Source organism: Dasypus novemcinctus, chromosome 27 (assembly GCF_030445035.2).
Source record: "Dasypus novemcinctus isolate mDasNov1 chromosome 27, mDasNov1.1.hap2, whole genome shotgun sequence".
Taxonomy (NCBI): domain Eukaryota; kingdom Metazoa; phylum Chordata; class Mammalia; order Cingulata; family Dasypodidae; genus Dasypus; species Dasypus novemcinctus.
In genome coordinates this window covers 8,460,174-8,479,297 of record NC_080699.1, presented here as the reverse complement: position 1 = coordinate 8,479,297, position 19,124 = coordinate 8,460,174, and the positions used below count along the sequence as shown (strand labels likewise).

The 19,124-nt window shown below is 49.3% G+C and overlaps 1 protein-coding gene across 1 annotated transcript in view; it reads left to right on the top strand.

Annotated features, from left to right (window-relative positions):
• The window catches only part of MMP20 (matrix metallopeptidase 20), a 44,788-nt gene that overhangs the window by 11,986 nt on the left and 13,678 nt on the right, over window positions 1–19,124 (top strand). The window contains exons 4-8 of the mRNA XM_004452864.4: window positions 1,529–1,654; window positions 2,422–2,583; window positions 5,135–5,276; window positions 17,188–17,324; window positions 18,068–18,224. Of these exons, the coding sequence (XP_004452921.1) occupies window positions 1,529–1,654; window positions 2,422–2,583; window positions 5,135–5,276; window positions 17,188–17,324; window positions 18,068–18,224 (724 nt within the window). The remainder of the gene's footprint in view (window positions 1–1,528; window positions 1,655–2,421; window positions 2,584–5,134; window positions 5,277–17,187; window positions 17,325–18,067; window positions 18,225–19,124) is intronic.

Sequence of the window (19,124 nt, the reverse complement as noted above, 5' to 3'; positions counted from 1 at the left end):
CACCTGGTGCCCGCAGGACGCAGCTGGCAGCGGGACACCCTGGAGCCAGCCTTCCCCGGGGTTTGCCCCACTGGGGGACAGGTGCTGTCCAGCTTAGCTCTCCATCGGCTAAGAGGTCCCCCGGCCTCATCCCACTCACACGCGCTGTCCTCTCTGGGCCCCTCCGCCCTGGCAGGCACCCCCTGACATCCCTTGAAGGCCACGAGCTCCAGGGTGGCCCCGGAGCCGCTCCCCCCGCGCTGGAGAGCAGCGGGCCCTGCCGCCCCCTGGCAGAGGGCTCTGGGGCCCGGCAGCCCTCCCTGGTGCCCTCGGAGCCTGCCTCCAGCCGGCCCCTCTGCACGCCACCACGAGTGCCCCCAGGGTCGGTGGCGAGCTCGGGCCCTTGCTGGAGAGACGCGTCCAGGAGGTAAAGGGAGCACGCCGGCCCGAGTCCCCTTCTCAGTTTCCTAATAGTTAAGGAGCCTTTCTAAATGTGTCCCTGTCCACCCGAACCTTAATCTTGTGAATAATTCTCATCTGGTTTCACTAGGGGACATATGGAGGTGCAAGGAGCAGGACGATCAGTCGAGTCCTGAGGGTGACCCTGGCCCGTGGGCAGTGGGTCACCGAGAAGGTCAACTCGGGACCCCCGGCGGACCTCAGGCACCCCCGTGCAGAGCAGGGCGGCGGGACTCGGGTGCTTTTGGGGTCACGGGCTTTTGCCTCACGCTCTCTCGACCTCTCAGGCCAGCGTCCTGGCCTCTAAGACGCAAGCTGCCCGGGCACGTGCGGCCCCTGTCCCCCTGGCATGCTGCGGGATCGGCCACTCTGCGGCGAAACCCAGCGCAGCAGCCTGGCGCAGCCCTCCTTCGCTTTGTTTTTCATAAAAACGAGGTGTCCTCGCTAAAGTCCTTTAAAAATTGTGAAAAGTAGCCTCTCCTATTGCCCTCATTTTTGTTCCTCTTCTGTTCTTATTAATTAAAATACAGAAGATAAAATAAAAACATAGAAAGCTTTACATGTTCGAGATGTACAAACACCTTTATTGCTTTCATGAGTGTTGTGCACGAAAGCAGATCAGATTTAGTTACAGAGACATTTTCTTTATTTTGACGCGCAAATTGAATTCTACTGTGCTATGGAAACGGAAAGCACACTTGTTCGATTGCCTTTTGCTGTCTTCCCTGAATTATATACTAGAGCCAAGCTGCCGCCAGGTTCACCTTCTAAAAAGTGGACCAGCTTGCTCCAGAATGACCCTCGGCTCGCTCTCATCTTGTGACCTATTGCGTGTGCAGAGCACGGCGTGCCATGTGTCAGATGTGGCAATAAAAACAACAAAACCCTTATTGTGCCTAGTGCTTACTATCTTTGAAGTACGAAATAGCCCTTTTTCTTTTCCAATGGGCAGGTTACTCGTTGACATGCTAAAAAGCGAAGACTGGGAAGTAAATTTACCTGCGTCCGTGCCGCTGCCCTGCGCTAGCGGTGTGCGCCCCTCGAAGTTGCCGGAAGGGCTCATCCCCTGTTGGCCCTTCTCCCTCTTTAGATCACGGGGATTCCTATCCATTCGACGGCCCTCGAGGGACCCTCGCCCATGCGTTTGCACCCGGAGAAGGCTTGGGAGGAGACACCCACTTCGACAACGCCGAGACGTGGACTCTGGGGATGAATGGTAGATATGCCCAATTCACCATAAGCTGGAGAGTCCTGTACCTTCTTCTGGGCCTCCATCCTGAAACCCGGAGGGTCAATGTCCCAAGCCACCCTTTAACTAGGGGGGCTGGATAGGAAAAACAAGTAAGACAAAAATCCAGAAGGGGACGCCATTAGGGGAAGAGACGCGCGTGTGATCGTGCGGTGGACTTGTTCCATCTCTGTTCCATGCTCCTAAGAATCCACCACCCCCTCCTCAACACACAGCTCTCTTTTTCCCCACTACGTAGTATTTATTGCTTCTTACTTGTACTTGGAAACAGGCTATATTCAGAAATGTTGAGGGACTCATCAGTCCCCTCCTAGGAAGGGACCAAAGTTTCCAGAACAGCACGCAGGCCACCTGGAAACCTGCAGTGTGAAACGCAGGCAAAACGGAGTTGGCTGTAATCACCGGGAACTGTGAAAAAACCAGTGTTCTGAATCTGCACATTATTGCTACATGTCATTGCCACCACTAGCTCTAAGGGCCTTCTTATCAGTGCGTGAAGCGGTCACTGACAACGAGCAGAACCGACTGATTCCATTTCCACTCTCCCCCCACTTCCCACAGCCTTCCAGCCACGCTGCCGAGAGCTAGGCCAGTGTCAACAAAGCAAAGCACCAGAATAATCGACGATGAGTTGGCTGTGGGTTAGGTGTCAATTCTCCAGTAAAGACAGAAGATGAAAAAAAAAAACCCAGAATCCTGTGTTGATGCTCTTCTTTTCTCCCTTATATCACTAGGTTTCAATTTATTCACCGTCGCTGCTCATGAATTTGGCCACGCGCTGGGCTTGGCCCACTCCACAGACCCTTCAGCGCTGATGTACCCGACTTACAAGTACCAGAGTCCCTATGGGTTCCAGCTCCCCAAGGATGACGTGAGAGGGATCCAGGCACTGTACGGTAGGGTCCCTTCCCTTCTTTGACCGATAGTCAGAGCGTGACAGACATCCACTCTCCAGCTGCAAGAGTGGACTTTCCCAGGAGTTACCTGCACAGCTAAAGACCAAGCCAGACTCCAACTATGCCCTCTCAGAAGAGCTTGTTTACCAGTTATGAATAGGGAATTCTTTCTAGATGCGTAGTGGAATTCTACGGCTTTCCTTCCAGGCATACTGGCCCCTGGATGGCAGTAGAAAATACAGCCCTTTGTGTGCCTTTCTGAGTGCAGGTCAGGACTTACACGCTGGGAGAGGGCAGATCTGCTTTACGGTTCATGTGTAGGATGCTTACCCATTTGCAGATGCTGCCCCACCTTCCTAAAAATAGCACGGATGAAGGTGGTAGCTGACACAGTCACGTGGACAATCTGCCGTTCATAAAACATTTCAACTCCGTGATCTCACTTCCTCCACGTGACGAGCCTACGGGCGTGAAGGTTTTTCCTTATTTGATTGTTCAGGAAGCTGAAGGCCAAAGACAGTGAGTATCTAAGACAGTCAAAATCATCTCAGGTGCCAGCCTTCTTTGGAAGAAAATAAAGGATTACTAGAATCTCTATAATCAATTTTCCATAAAGGAAGAACAAATCAGTCAATCCTTGAGAAGGAATCCAGAAACATCCTTAGACCTTGACCATTTTTATTGAGTGGGTAAAAGACAGAAAAATCTGCACTATCCCTTGACTAGAAACCTGGTTATTCAGCCTCTGCTTAGCAGAGCCTCCCCTTCCTAACTCAGCCTAACAGGCCTGGAGGGCCCGGACCGCCAAACGCCTTCCTGCATCTTGGTGAGCCCATCGGGCTATTTAGAAATGGGCACCCATGTCTGCAAACAGTGAGATTTCACCTTGGGCCCTAAAGAGCAAATCTTATCCCAGGAAGCATTCGACCCACCCGCCCCAAGGAAATGAGAGGTGCCGGTGGGGGAGTGGAAAGGAACGATGCCGTAAATGTCCTTTACACACTGGGTGCAGAGCCCCTGAGGCCGGCACTCCCTGGGAAAGCTGCCCCGGACCGGCAGGACGGGCCGAGCCCAAAGACCTGCGTGCCCTCACAGGCAGGTGCACGCTCGGGCCGTGGTCCCATGGCAGGAGCCTAGGCACAGAGACTGACGTGGCCACGTTCACGCAGGTGAGCACGTGGAAACGTGGTTCCACACCGCCAGGTAGCGTCCACGGCACTCGAGTCACCACCTGACCCGCTGGCTGCAGTTCTCACGGATGGGTTTCCTGTCTCTAACCTGTCCTCGCAGCCTCCCCCCACCTCTGCTCCAACCCTGATCTCCCACCTCTGAACTTGCTTCTGCCCAGTGCCCCGCTCCGTGCCTGATCCTCACCTCTGGTTACAGAAAAGCATCATCAGAGAGGCAGGAGGGCCTTGGACCCCATGGGCACGTGGTGGAACTACCTTTTCAGGCAGCCTCAGTTCCTTCTTCTGTACTGATGGCTAGTCCTCGGAAGCACGGGCGGGAGATACAAATGCAGGCAGTGGGAAGCAGACTTGGCCCAGTGGTTAGGGCGTCCGCCTACCACACGGGAGGTCTGCAGTTCAAACCCAGGGCCTCCTTGACCCGTGTGGAGCTGGCCAAGCGCAGTGCTGATGCGCGCAAGGAGTGCCCTGCCACGCAGGGGTGCCCCCCCGCGTAGGGGAGCCCCACGCGCAAGGAGTGCACCCCATAAGGAGAGCCGCCCAGCGCGAAAGAAAGTGCAGCCTGCCCAAGAATGGCGCCCTACACATGGAGAACTGACACAGCAAGATGACGCAACAAAAAGAAACACAGATTCCAGTGCCGCCGATAAGGATAGAAGCGGTCACAGAAGAACACACAGGGAATGGACACAGAGAGCAGACAACTGGGGAGGAGGGAAGTGGGGGAAGGGGAGAGAAATTAAAAAAAAAAAAAATGCAGGCAGCAATCCCAGGGCGCAGGTCTCTGCTTACAAGAGGAACCACCAAAAGATGCCTTTAAGTAGCAAGCACCTCCAGTGTCCCCAGCTCCACAAGAATTCCCTCCCTCAGCCTGGGTGCCTGGTAAAAGGGCTTAAAGGCAGTGCAGGATGCCAGGAAGTATATGAAAACAAGCAACCCGCAAGAAAGTTAAGAGCTCATGGAGAACAAAGAGTCATTACAAAGAAGCCATCAGCGGCAATTTCTAAAGCCCATTTCCCATTTGGAGCACCAGCTCTCCGTGAAGTTATGCACAACAGTCAAATAACAGCTTCTAGCACTCTTCCCTGTGATGCACAAGCTTTCTTTCATTCTCACAACCACCTTTCCCCCATTTTACAAATGAGGAGGCTGAGGCTTAGAGAGGTGGCATTATCTGCCCCAAATCACGCAGTGCAGCAGGTGGGCGGCCAAGGCTGAGTCCAGGTCCCCTGCTTGGGTGGCCGCCTCCTCTCTATGGTGTGGCACCTGCAGAGCAAGGAGTCCACGTGCCCCAGGCTCTAGAGCTGCACTCACCAGGCTCCAGCTTCCTGGTACCATTTTGACCAAGTCACTTTGAATCTTAGGACCTCGGAGAACATTCCTGGGGAAACCCACTGTGCCCCATATTCCCCCCCATGGCCCGTCGACCCCCGAACACTGTGACTCCAGCACGTCCTTCGATGCCGTGACAATGCTGGGAAAGGAGCTGCTGTTCTTCAGGGACCGGTAAGCCTGAGACATGCCACCAACCTGGTCACCTCGGCTCCAACCAGCAAGCACCACCCCGGAAGTCCCTGTGGCTTCCGGGCGTGAAGGCCATGTGGAGGGCTGTCCTGGCGGCAGTAGGGTGGGAGGTGGGCATCTTCGGGGAGTTCTGAAACTGCCAAAACTACCTTTCATGGAGCACTATTGTGCTTGAATGTGCTGCTAAGTATTTCCCACTCGTACAGTATTTCGTTTAATGCTTTTGACTTTGAAGTAGAGATTAGAACTCCCAATTTATGGATGAAGAAAGATGGTCAAAGAGGTCGAGGAACTTTCACATGGCCACACACTTTCATAACTGAGCTAGACCACCAGCCCAGAATGATCTGATGTTGGTTTTGTTCACCACTGTATCCCTAGAGAGAGTGATTCATAGTAAATGCTCAATAAATACTTGTCAAATGGGGGTTGGATAAATGGATGGATGAGTAGAAAGATAGTTGGATGGATGGACGAATGGTGGGATGATCGGACGGATGGATGGGTGGGTGGGTGATTTCAAAGTCAGCACTCTTCCTAAACCCCTCTCTCTCGAGGCCTCCTGGCTTTTCAGTCTTCAGGTAGCTGGCAGGCAGCAAACAGAAGATGGAGCCCTTCTCCCCTTGTTCTGGCTGCTCTCACCATGGCAAGGTTCACTGCGACCACTTCTCCCCAGGGGGAAAAGGAAGCACATCATGACTCACTCCCATTCCTCTCTCCACTGAGAATTCACTCACATCAGCGTGGGCAGAGGCAGCTCAGGAATTTGTGCATTATTCATTTTTATTCTTTTTCCTTTGTTGGTAAAAAGCTCATTCTGGGCGCCAAGTACTACTGGATTGAATGCTCCTTCTGCCTTCCCAAACCTCACGGTTTCATAAAGGAGAAGGACATTCGAAAAGCACTGGGAGACAGTGTGACAGGAGCGCGAATGGACGTCTATAAAGGTAGAGCTTGGAGACAGACAGGGAACAGGTGCCTGGGAAGGTCCCGAGAGGCCTCCCTGGGGAGGTGACGTCTGAGCAATGTGACATTACATTTTGTTCATACTTAGGGAAATAGTATTTTTGGTAATCTTTCATTGAAACCTGGACATTTTGATACTTCTGCGTGCGATTGGTAGAATTTAGATGCTGGGGCGCCGGCTCCTCGGGCCTGCCTCCAGGATCATGGAGTGGCCGGGTGAGTGCGCGCCTTCAGAGCTGAGTCACACACGGACTTGACATCTCGCTCTAGGCAGAAGGGTAGGTCCTCCCGAAGCTGACCTAAGAGCCCCCCGTTTACAGGTGGGGTGCCCCCTCTTCCGGGAAACTGCGTCTCCTCATGGTCCCGGGCGCTGCCCAGTGTGTCCACGGCCAGCGTGCACTTACCCCAGACCAGACAGATTTGATCCCCGTTTGTGCAGAGAGTTCCTCTGCTCCCCCCAAACCAGGGCTGGGGACCCCCTGGGAGCACGCGGCCAGCTCTGTGCTGACCAGTGAGAGGGTGGGACGGGCGGCCGGGGCGCCAGGAGGGCCCACCGTTTCCAGGATGCGCCCGCCCTGTGGCCGCAGGCCTCCTTGCACAGTTTTCTGGAGTTTTGAGCAGTTTCTATGGCAGAAGGGAGCCCTGGAGAGGCTTGCTCCGTGGTTGTGCTTGGGCAGAGCCTGGAAGTAGAGGTTCAAGTTGGAAGTACTCTATGATAAGAATGCTCTGTGCTCGTTCTGACAAGAGAGACAGTGACCAAACACGAAGAAGAAAGAAAAATCGCCCAGAAGCCCCCCACAGAGTAAGCACGCCGTGGCCCTGTGGTTGAGTACCTGCCCAGACTTCTTCTTGGCTAAAGACCTGTATGTTCATAAGTATGGGTGGAGGAAAGATTTCTTTTTTTAAATATATTCTTTATTTTTAAGAGATACATAGATCACACAAAATGTTACATTAAAAATATATAGTAGGTTCCCAAATACCCCACACCCCACCACCCCCACTCTTCCTACGTCACCAAATTCTTTCATCAGTGTGGCAGCTTCGTTGCATCTGGTGAATACATTTTGGAGCACTGCTGCACCACATGGATGATAGTTTACATTGTAGGTTACACTCCCCCAGTCCATTCAGTGGGTTATGGCAGGATATAGAATGTCCTGCATCTGTCCCTGCCATGGAACGATTTCTACAAAAGTGAGATATACTAGACATGCAGATTTATAAACATTTCCACTCCACAAGACATTATTTTTCCATCCGATGAACTTCAATTTTCATCTTTATTTTAGGTATGTATATAGTATTCCATCAAATAGACATATCATTACTTGCTTAACTGATCCCATATTTATCAACCAAAAAGGTAAACTTACATGGGCTTGGTAGGTGGTGGCCCGAGAGTGGTGGACAAGGGGCAGCCCGCGAGGAGCCTGCACGGCTCTGCTGGGCAATCCTTCCTTCATCCGAGGGCGTCAAAGTCATGGCCAGATTCCACGCTGCCCGACGCTGAACGAGCATGTATCTACCAAGGACTGATAAAGACGTGAGACGCTCGCCGTGGTGTCGCTTTAGCTTTTCCTTTCTAAGTATCAGCAGCTGTGGTAGGGACAAAGGAGACAGCGGAGACAAGTATGTGCTCTTCTACTCGATCATACTTGGTGGCTGAAAAACAGATTTCCAAGGAAAAAGCTCTATTTAAATAGCAAACCCTGAGAGGTTAGCGATTATTAACGACTCTTTTCAGATGACACGTATTTTGTCAAAATCCTGAATAGAAATCCTGAGGGTGGTGACGGAAGAGAATAAGCACAGATGCAAGAGACGTTTAGAGAGGAACGGTGGGGGGCGGCTTCGCGAAGGCAAGGGGGCCCCCGACGACGCGCCTGGCGAGCCACCTGCTCGTCCTCCCCCTCCAGAGGTAAGGAGTAGCGGGGTGGGTGGAACTGGGAAGAGCTGGCAGCGGGACAGGAGTCGGGCGTGGTCCTTTCTAGCAGGAGATCTGCCACTCTGTGCCTGGGCCCCAGAGCCTCTGGCTCCTCCGTAAAGCGAGGGTCTTCTAATGATCGTAATGGTGGCCTAAGTGTTTTTAGTACTTATTATGATTAATGCTTTGTTATCAAATCCTTAATCACGGTCCTGCTAATATGAATAAAGAAACCAAGACACAGAGAGGTTAGGCAACTTCTTCCAAAGCACACAGCCAGTGCGGACAGGAGCCACACCCGCACACAGAGCCCGTGCTCCCCTCTGCCCACTCTCCTGCTCCCAGGGGGTGCCTTCCAGAGCACACATTCCATGACTCAACAGCTCTGAGCCCGACAGGCTGCCACCCAAGTCCCAGAGTGTCTGCCAAGTCTGGACTAAGAACAAAGCACTCTTTCAAGTCACAACTGTCACAGCGACCAAGGAAAGAGCTCCGGTCTGTTCTCTCCCACTCACCGCCTAGAATGGAATTCCCCACCGCCGGCAAGAATCTGTTGATGGGACACTGCAGCCCGTGGACGTGATCACCACATGCTTCGCTTCCAAAGCGAGATGGAATGCAGCATCTTGGGAAATCACCGTGAGACGTTACATATTCTCCCTAGTGAGTAAAAGGACATTTATATGCTCTTCTATTTGAAGGGAAATAAAATAATAAAAGAGCATCCACTGTACCCCAGGCCTCTGAGTTCCAGTCCAGGGCCTATTCCATCACTGATACAGAAAACCTCCTGGTTCTCTCTACCGAAAGAAGCCCTGGACTTTGACTGGAATGCCCGTTTTGTCGTTTGACTTTCATCCATTGCAGTTAGTGGAAAGGTATTTCTGGCATGTGCATACCTCGCGTGTCCTGTGCATGCCTCGCAGGTCCTGTGCATTCCTCGCAGGTCTTGTGCACGTCTTGCAGGTGCTGTGCCCGCGTTGCAGGTCTGGTGCATGCCTCGCAGGTCTTGTGCATGCCTGCAGGTCCAGTGCACTCCTCAAAGGTCCAGTGCCTGCCTGCAGGTCCTGTGCCTCACAGGTCCTGTGCATGCCTGCAGGTCCTGTGCATGCCTCGCAGGGCCTGTGCATGCCTGCAGTCTAGGGGCACAGCCACAGGATGGGGATGTTCTAGCCTATCTAGGTTTTCCAAAAATGTTCTCTGTGCTTTCCCATGCTCTGTCTTTACTCAAAGCAAGAGTCTTTGTTTTAAAAAATTGTCAATCACTGCTACATTTTAAAAAAGATTATGTATTTCAGATGCAAATGTAAAGAAAACCATTTCTCAGGGTCCTGCAGATAGGGACAGAAGTGAAGGATGAATGCAAGAGGCACTCTGCAGAGCCAGCAGCAGAGTTGAACCCTACTTTGGTGAGGAAAAAAGCGGAAAAGGAAGGGCCCGAGAAGGTTCCAGCCTCACAGCAATCACGTAGGTGGGGAGAGCGAGAAGAGGTACTGGGCTCATGAAGAGAAACTGAATTTTAAACGTGCCACTCCAGGGGATGACAACTCTAGTGTGGTTTTACAGAAGTAAGATACTTCTCCAGGGAGAGGGCACAGCTGGCCACATCGTAGGCTTGGGAATTTCCCCCACAAAGGAAGCAGCAAAAGATATGAAAAGGGATGACAGCGCTAAAGGAAAAATGAAGAGAAAGGAAAGGAAAAGTCTAAGGAATGAGCCTAGGAAGTGGCAGCAGTGGAAGAAAAGGAGCCAGTAATAATAATAATAACAATGCCAACACGTCATAATCATGTCTGATGCTCTGTGTGCTAGGCTAAGCATTTTACAAGCATTGACTCTAATCCATACTGGGTTTTTTTTTTGGTTTGTTTAGTTTCTTTTAGGAGGTACTGGGGATTGAACCCAGGACCTCATACATGAGAAGCAGGCACTCAACCCCTGAGCTACATCCACTCCCAATGCCCCACCTGTAATTTTAATCTACATCTCCTTCATATCGGAGACAGAATTGCTGCAGCGGAATCCCAAACACATCAGGAAAACAGGGTTTTCCTTTCTTCAAAGTGGTCGACAAGGTAAAAGCCTACAGGAGTCACAAGATTGAGAGCCGCCCAAGGTCAGTGAGGAAGGCAGCTTCAGTGGAGTAGTGAGAAAGGAAGCCAGATCATGGGGCATTAAGAGCAAATGGAGGGGAGAAAAGAGACACGGTAGACACAGAGCATTCGCCTGAGACTCTTGCTAAGCACAAAGCCGGGGTAAATTAAGACAATAGCAGGGACAGACAACGAGAGTCAAGCAAGGGTTTTTCAAGATGGGAAATACCTGGCCATGTCTGCAGACATGAAAAAGAGCCAGTGGAGAAAAGAAATTCAAAATGCCATAGGAGAGAAGGGCGATAAGAACAGTAACCACGACTGCTGACGCGGCATGTTTGGAGCCTGGTGTTTCACGCTCCGTGGGCTTGAGGAAAATCCACACAACTGAGGAGCAAGTCTTCCTCCTTCCCAGACGCCCCAGATCCTCTGGTGACGCAGAGCCCTCCCTGGCTCCGGATGTACTTAGCGTCGTTCCCAGTGATGCAGTAAGAACTCAAAGAGGCGGAAGCGTCTTAGGAGCCCTGAGCCGCTGTCATTTCTTCTTCTGTGAGGCTGATGGGGCTCTCGACGTCTTCCCAGGGTAAGTCTCGTGGACGATGAGGACACTGGGCACAGTTCTGGCCACATTGAGGACACTAGGCTCTTACTTTAAGGACACGATGCACAGCTTTGGCTATTTTTAGCCCACATCACTGTCTATACATGGGTTTTTTTTAGGAGGTCTGGGATTGAACCCTGGGACCTCATTCCTGCAAAGCAGGTGCTCAACCACCGAGCTACGGCCGCTCCACACGTGGGTTTTAAGATATAAGCTGTATTTTGCTCAGGTCAGTGCGGTGGCTGTGTGTGGAGGACTGCTTGCCTCTGCAGCACTCGGAGACAGGCAGCCCGGGTATGAACGCCCAGGAGAGCGGCTTCTTGGTCCGTGATGTGTGTGGTCGTCTGTACTTGCAAATTCCCAGGGACAGAAAAGCGTGACATCAGTAAAGCAACTTTACAGGGAAACTTACCTAGATGGATAAATTCTAAGTTAAAAATTGATATTAATCAATTAACAAATTTATAGAGTAAAAACATGTCTTTTTAAGTATCTACAAGTAATTTATTAGCCTACTTCAGAGTTTATAAAATAATTTCATAGGCATTATCTGAATTGATTCTTTGAGGTGTTAGGGCAGATATTATTTTCCTCACTCTTATTTGACAGAAGGAAACTGAGTCTCAGAAAAATCAGGTGACTCACAGGTCACACATCTAATGACAAAACAAGGCTCAAGCATCCCTTGTTTCTTTCACTGCCCCGCACTGCTGGATCTCAGGAGCGCTGCGCAGCGCTTAAATCAAGAGCAGGAAGCCGGCTCCCTCCCAGCCGGCGGCAGCCATCTTGCTCCCACATGGGAAAATAGACTTTGGGGAGGGAAGTAACTTATTCTTATGGCCTGGTATCTGTAAGCTCCTACCCCCAGTAAATACCCTTTATAAAAAACAAACAAACAAACAACAAAAAAATCAAGAGCATCAAAAAGATATCTAGAATGGGAAGCAGACTTGGCCCAGTGGTTAGGGCATCCGTCTACCAATGGGAGGTCCACGGTTCAAACCCCGAGCCTCCTTGACCCGTGTGGAGCTGGCCCATGCGCAGTGCTGATGCGCGCAAGGAGTGCCCTGCCATGCAGGGGTGTCCCCCGTGTAGGGGAGCCCCACGTGCAAGGAGTGCGCCCCGTAAGGAGAGCCGCCCAGCGTGAAAGAAAGTGCAGCCTGCCCAGGAATGGTGCCGCACACACGGAGAGCTGACACAGCAAGATGACGCAACAGAAAGAAACAGATTCCCGTGCCGCTGACAACAACAGAAGGGGACAAAGAAGACAACACAGCAAATAGACACAGAGAATAGACAAGGTGAGGGGGAGGGGAGAGAAATAAATAAAATAAATAAATCTTAAAAAAAAAAAAAGAAATCTAGAAAAAAGACATCTCTTCACCCTGAAACTGGGAAACGGGATGACCGAGAAAGATGGAGGCAAGGAGAGTGGGAGTAAAGAGGATGCTCAGGTTGAATCGCCTCCGTAGCCCAGCAGGTAGGAGGCGAACGTGGCGGGATCAGCTAGGTAAGCGGTGGTGAGGATCGTTGGGTCCAGCAAACATGGACCAAGCCCCCAGATGTGCCAGGCGCTATACCAAACCTGAGATAAAAGGATGACTGATAATGCACAATCCCGCCCAAAACAGTGCAGGGGACTGGCAAAGAGCTGAAAGGGGCCAGGTGAGGTGGCCAATGACCTGCTCTCACATTTGATGAGTTATTTACCATTCTCTAGTAGAAACAAGTAAAAATTTCAGGGAAAAAATGAAAACTACTGGTCAAATAATTTCTGCTCAGCCGTCTGGCACCCACCCATTCATTAAGCCAACAGATATTTACTGAGCTCTGTGCCAGGCAGAGCGCTAGCTCCTGGGCATACAAAGATGAATAGCACAGATAAGTATTAATCGGCAGGTCCATAATATCAATAAACTCCATTGTTTCATCCTCCTTATCAAAGATCAGATTACAGACTATTCTCCCATCCCTGATCCCTTTATCTGTTTTCCTTACCTAGTTTGGACACATCCTACAGCTGTTCTTTTCCAACAGGCTCACAGATCTTTCACTTCTAATTTTAATCCACTTATAAAGGTATTAGGGGGTTACTTGCTGTACTTTTTTGGTCAATTTTCATCCACTTTTTACTGTAATCTATAGCTCTGAGGTTGTCAAGCTCCGAGGATGTGCTCTGTTGCTTCATTGCCTACCACACATACTTTTTCTTCATTAGATCCTGAAAATGTTCATGATTAAAGATTCCTCTGGACTATGTGATAATTCACATAGGCAAGGGGCAGAGTTCATTTCTCCTCTCTGCATGCAGTGCCTACGTGATGATATGCCACAGCAGTGCTTAAACCAGGTTTCTCAACTCTGATACTATTGACGTTTTTTGGAAACCTCAGTATATTTTATTTCAAAAGATTAAGATCCAACAGTTCATGCGCTCATTCATTGAACACAAACAAAAACATTGAGGAAAAGGGCTGATAAGAGCCGAGCTCTGGGGAGCATGGTGACCTGAGTTTGGCTCCTCTCTCCACTTCCAAGCTTGTGACTTTTCTTGAACTTTGGGTGAAAGTGAGGTAGGAGCGGGGAGCTGGGGGCACACAGCAAAGAGGATTGGTGTGGTTTGTTCTCTTCTTTGGTCTGGAAAAGGGCTCTGAAGCCTAACCTCCAGGATGAAGATTGCGAAATGGCAGACCCTGGGGAGAGCTTGGCACTCAGCAGCCTGAGGTAAGGGCTCAGGCAGCCTGGCGAGGTACAGGGAGACTGGCCACAAAAGAGGGGCTCAGGGCACCAGCCACGGACTCCCTTGAGGCCATGAGAGAGCTGCAGAATGCATGGATAGAGTTTCTCTGTCCAAAGTCTGGGAGATCATGGGGAGAGCAGAGAGGCTGGCTCCTGGTAAATCGGTGGGCACCGAGAGGCTGAAGCTTCCGTGCTCAGGCAGAGGCGGCAGGAGCTTCTTCTCCTTCCACATCTACCAAGGGTCCAGCCATTTGCTCTTGCCCACAACATGCTCCGGGACCCTCTGAGTGAACTGCAGCTGAGAGCGACCAGTCACATGGTGGGGTCATCTAAAGATGCTTTCTCTTGGAGCGCAGCGGTGAGCCATCTCCTCAGCTTCGGGCTGCTCCACTGATTCCAGCCTTCAGCCTCTCTCTCGGCCTCTCTGGGTTTCTCGGTCTGTCTGTGGCTGAGGCAAACATGGAGTCCTCTCTCACGTGGCAGGGTAAATGGCAGCTCTCTTTCTCTGTCGATGCTGTTGATATTTTGAGCCAGATCATTCTTTGGTGTGTTGGGCATCCCTGACCTGTTCCTACGAGGGGCCAGTAGCACTGCCCTACCACTCTCCCCAGCTGTGACAACCAAAACTGTCCCCAGACATTGCCAAGTGTCCTCTGGGATGCAAAATATCATTGGCTTACCACCACTGCTCGACTCCAATTTAGTCCTCACAACGCCCTGGAGATTGGTTCTACTATCTATGAAAAGTACATTTTGGGTTCAAATCAGAAGCAAGTTATTAAATTTCCTTAGAACCAATTTTCACAGATAAAATAATATTCAACATTATTAAGGGTTTACTATGTGCCATGCACCATCATCAGTGCTTTCCTTGGATTAGCTAATTTAATCTTCCCAATAATATCATCAACAGTAAAACCACGGCACAGAGAGGTTTAATAACTTAACCAAAGTTAAGAGAAATGAAAGAAAATCCATTCCAACTTTAAGGTGCCCAAGGAGAAAGCAGCTGGAAATCAACTATGTCACATCAGAGATATAATTTAGACAGAATCTCATTACTGGGTGTATTAGTCAGCCAAAGGGGTGCTGATACAAAATGCCAGGAATTGGTTGGTTTTTATAAAGGGTATTTATTTGGAGTAGGAGCTTACAGATACCAGGCCATGAAGTATAACTTACTTCTATCACCAAAGTCTATTTTCACATGTTGGAGCAAGATGGCTGCCAACATCTGTGAGGGTTCAGGCTTCCTGGGTTCCTCTGGGCTCAACTTCTCTGTTTTCTCCACAAGGTCAGCTGTAGACTGTCAAGTGAACAGCTCTCTCCCCGGAACTCCAGCTTAAGACCAGCATCAAACTCCAACATCAAAACACCAACATTAAAAGCCCTCAACTCTTTCCTCTACCATGCCCTAATAATGTGTCCCAATCAAAGCCCTAATCATAACTTAATCATGCCCAGGTACAGACCAGATTACAAACATAATCCAATATCTATTTTTGGAATTCATAACTGCTACCCTGGGAGACGTGTCTACTCCTGTCCCCTCTGCTTTCCCCACTTCCTTGCCCTGACCACTATAATCTGCTGAAATGCATGCTTGGTGTCTTTGTAAGCATCTAGCACAGGGACTTGAACAGAGTAAGTATGTCATAACTACTTACTGAGTTGAATTAACTAGAAAACACTTGCTTTTCAGATTCCTCATCAGGTTCCTAATTAGTCCAAGAGGTAGTTGCTGAACTCTCCTGGGCACCCGAACTAGCGCTCATTGTGAGGTGGTGGAGAGAAAAGAGGTGGGGAAAGCAGCCCCACTTACCTTCAGAAAGGCCAGGTGAAAGGCAAGGCAGCAAATTATCAGCAGGTAAAACCAGAGCTCACAAGACTGAAAACGAGCAAGTAGATGAGATGGGGCAGGTAAAGGAAGCCAAGACTGAGCCTAAACCTGACTGCACTTGCCCCACACCTCCAGGTGGCCTTTGGGTCCATCAGCCTTTCTGGGGCTCGGTTTTCTCTCTATTAATACCTGTGTTACAGGTAAGTCTATCATGCTTTGGGCCTGGCACAAGGCAGTGAACCCTAAATGGAGTCTTGGCCCTCCCCACCACCCTGTGCATTGTGTAATAGTAGGTGCCCAATTAGCACGTTGTTGAGGCCTAGGCAAATATCAGTAATTCTTAAAATGGACACACTCTATCTGTATGACACTTTTCACTTTATAATGAATTTTCATATATATTATTTCAATTGATCCTCATAATGATCTCATGAGTTATGCCAGATATTATTCCCATTTAAAAGATGAAGAAACTGAGGCTCATAGAATCTGGTCAGCTGTAGCATTGGAACTCTGGCCCACATCTTCTAAAACACAAGGTGCTTTTCTTTCCATGTCATGGTACCTCTTAGGAAACGCTAAGGTATATTTCTCTCTTCCCAATAGATCTCTCTCTTAGATTTCATCCATCATTAGCTTAAATTGCCTCCTCTGGGAAGGCTTCCCTAAGTGCCTTGATGCAATAGGGAATTACTCATATGTATTCCCAGAGCCTCCTGAACTGGATTTGTTGCAGCTCTGACCATTCGTGAACCATAACTGCTTAATTTCTTAGTCTCATAGGTATAACCTTCATTGAATAGGGAAACTCAACACGAGATTTAGGGGGTCCTTAAACTAACAACACGGAAAGTTAAATGTGAAAAATCCAATTTGGTCTCCCTGTTCACAAACAATCTTATGCCTTGGTTCTAGGCCTTCAAAGGAGCCAAGTAAACTATTTATGTTTTATAAAAATTATTTTCATCTCCAAAATGATAAATGGACCATGTTTATACTGGCTGTCTCATCCCAGTACCCTCCTGTGTAAAATACCATAATTCAGTGGAAATAATACTGGATAAGTGGATAGAGCACTTTGAGTTGCTAAGCCTAAAATTAATAAATGTGTGTACCAGATACTCTGTTAATTAGCCTCCAGGCTCAAAGATGTAAACGTCTTGAACAGGTAATTACTTAGAATAAAAGCATAATTTAACACTGCTAATGTTTTTGCTACTTGTATGGGGAATAATTAGCACTACTTAACCACAAAATTTTGGTCCATTTATATAATATTCATAATGTTTATTTTGGGGGATCATTTCTTATCTTTGTTATCAGATAGGAAACAGAAATTCATATCAAATAATATTTAATATATAAAGATACACAGCTTAAATGTGCCAACTATTGATGTTATTTCCTTGTTGTAATCTTCAATGCTTTAAACTTCCTTAAATAAATGAAGGAAAGGGAATTGCAGAAATGCTAAGAGAATGAAAGGGGACAAGAAACTACCACCGAAGGTTTAAAAAGTTTTGTATTCCTCTTAAAAACAAGGCAAAGTTAAAGGAAGCAACCAAATTTAATGTAAGTGCCACAGCCATCACAGGCTGCTGTGTCCACCACCACCAGGTGGAAGGGCTTGCAACGATGGCCTCGGAAGCGTGGCTTTGCAGTGCATCTCACCCCAGGTGCCACTGAAGGTCACCCCTTGATCTCGATTTCTTCCGGAACCCCCATAGGATCTTCTGGCGTCGGCAGGTCCACCAGCCCTTGGGAGTCCGGCCCAGCACCACCACCAGCTCCTTCCCGCAGCTCATGGCAAATGTGGACGCGGCTTACCAAGTGGCCGAGAGGGGCACCGCCTACTTCTTCAAAGGTACCTTCCATCCCTCAAAGAAAGAAACACGGCGTGGCACACTTGGAGCATCGGACACGTCGTGTTTGTTCAATGATGGTGGAGCGGGTTTCGGTGGCTCCCCGTCCTCAGGTTGGGTGTGAAATGTCACTCCTCCTTAATCACGACAGTGACAGGAGAGTTCTCGAACCCAGCCTTTTACTCTATTGAGGTCAAGGGGTGATGCCCGGGGAGCTAGGAACTGGTCCCTGGAAGCTCTGCTCCAGCCACATGGCGCTCTCCTGAGGGCCTCTAATCCACGAAGGGCCGGCTGGTGGCAACGGCCTGGATGCTACTGCTCAGAGGCAGCTCTGGCTCCCACCCTCCTTTATTTAGGTGACTTTGGGGAATTATCTAACTTCTCTAAGTTTCTCTGTTGTAGTAACATCAACCTTGAGGATGTGGTAATGGCTAACCAATGAAAGTGGTCCAGTAAGTGGTAGCTATCATTTCTAACTTAACTTTTCTTGGCGCTGAGGGATAAGGTAGAAGCCTGGTGCTAATTTCAGTAAGAATCCTACAATTGGTGTGTGACTAAGTGGGGTTTTGATCTCCAGGGCACACCTGAAGTCTTTTCCTGAATGGCTTTCTTCTCCTTTGGGGTTATAGCCGTGGCAAATGTCCCATTAAATTGCCCCGTTGAGGATCCTGCACAGACATCTGCATGAGTGAAGTGCCTTACCAAGTGGTAGATAGTGCTTGCAAACTTCAATTTCTGTTTCCAGGCCCCCATTACTGGGTAACGAGAGGATTTCAAATGCAAGGTCCTCCTCAGACTATTTATGACTTTGGGTTCCCGAGGTCCGTGCAGCGAATAGATGCTGCTCTCCACCTTCAGGAGGCCCAGAGGACCCTTTTCTTCGTGGGAGATGAACACTACAGGTATGGCTTTCCTCCTTCTTCTGATTGTCCAGACATACTCAATGGAAAGGAAAAACCTTTTGTCAGAAAGAATGCCAGGCAAGTCGAGGCCTATTGACTCTTCCAGTCCACTAGTTACTGTTTACAGGAGAGCTGACTCTGTTTTCAACATACACAACCATCCGAATGATAAGTGAATCATTCACTCAGTAATTCCATTGTTTGGTCTCCAGGACACCCACACTGCCCGACCTTTCCCTGCATCATTAACTGGACCCCCAGTGGCCTAAAAGAGTGGGTGTGCAACTTGAAATACCTGATTACCTGCCAGGAATGCCTGAGGGGCAAACTGACTGCTTTGCTATCAGTCCCAGTGCAATTCAGAGACTGCGCTTTCCTGCAAAGTGGATGAGGTCATGACAGCAGGGCTCTTTGGAAGAAAATTCTGCAGAAAGTAAAAGGCCTTATTGCTAAGTCCTTTGGACTAGCCTATAACTCAAAAATTCTTCTTAGCCATAGGAAAGCACATAAAATTTCCACGCTGTCCTGCCAGGGGGCTATGATAAGGGCATCTGAACAATTGTCACCTACTAGCCCACCACTGCGTACAGAGTCACACTTCTCTCATACCTATTGGCTTTCTATCCTTAGCCAACCCATGTTAAGGAAGGGGTTTTCAGCTCCTTCAAAGACCACACCGACCTTCTGTACACCTCCCACCCTGCCCTTTCACCCCCAGGTCTCTCCCTTGGCATTGCCTAGTTCCCTGGACTTCAAAGGAGAGAAGCAAAAACAAACTGTGAGCCACTGATTCTGCTAGACACCTTAGGCCAATGGGAGAGCCAGATGAAGAGCAGTAGAAGACACAACTTGGGTTCAAGAACTCTCATTTCATTTAATATTACCTATGTTTAACGGCCA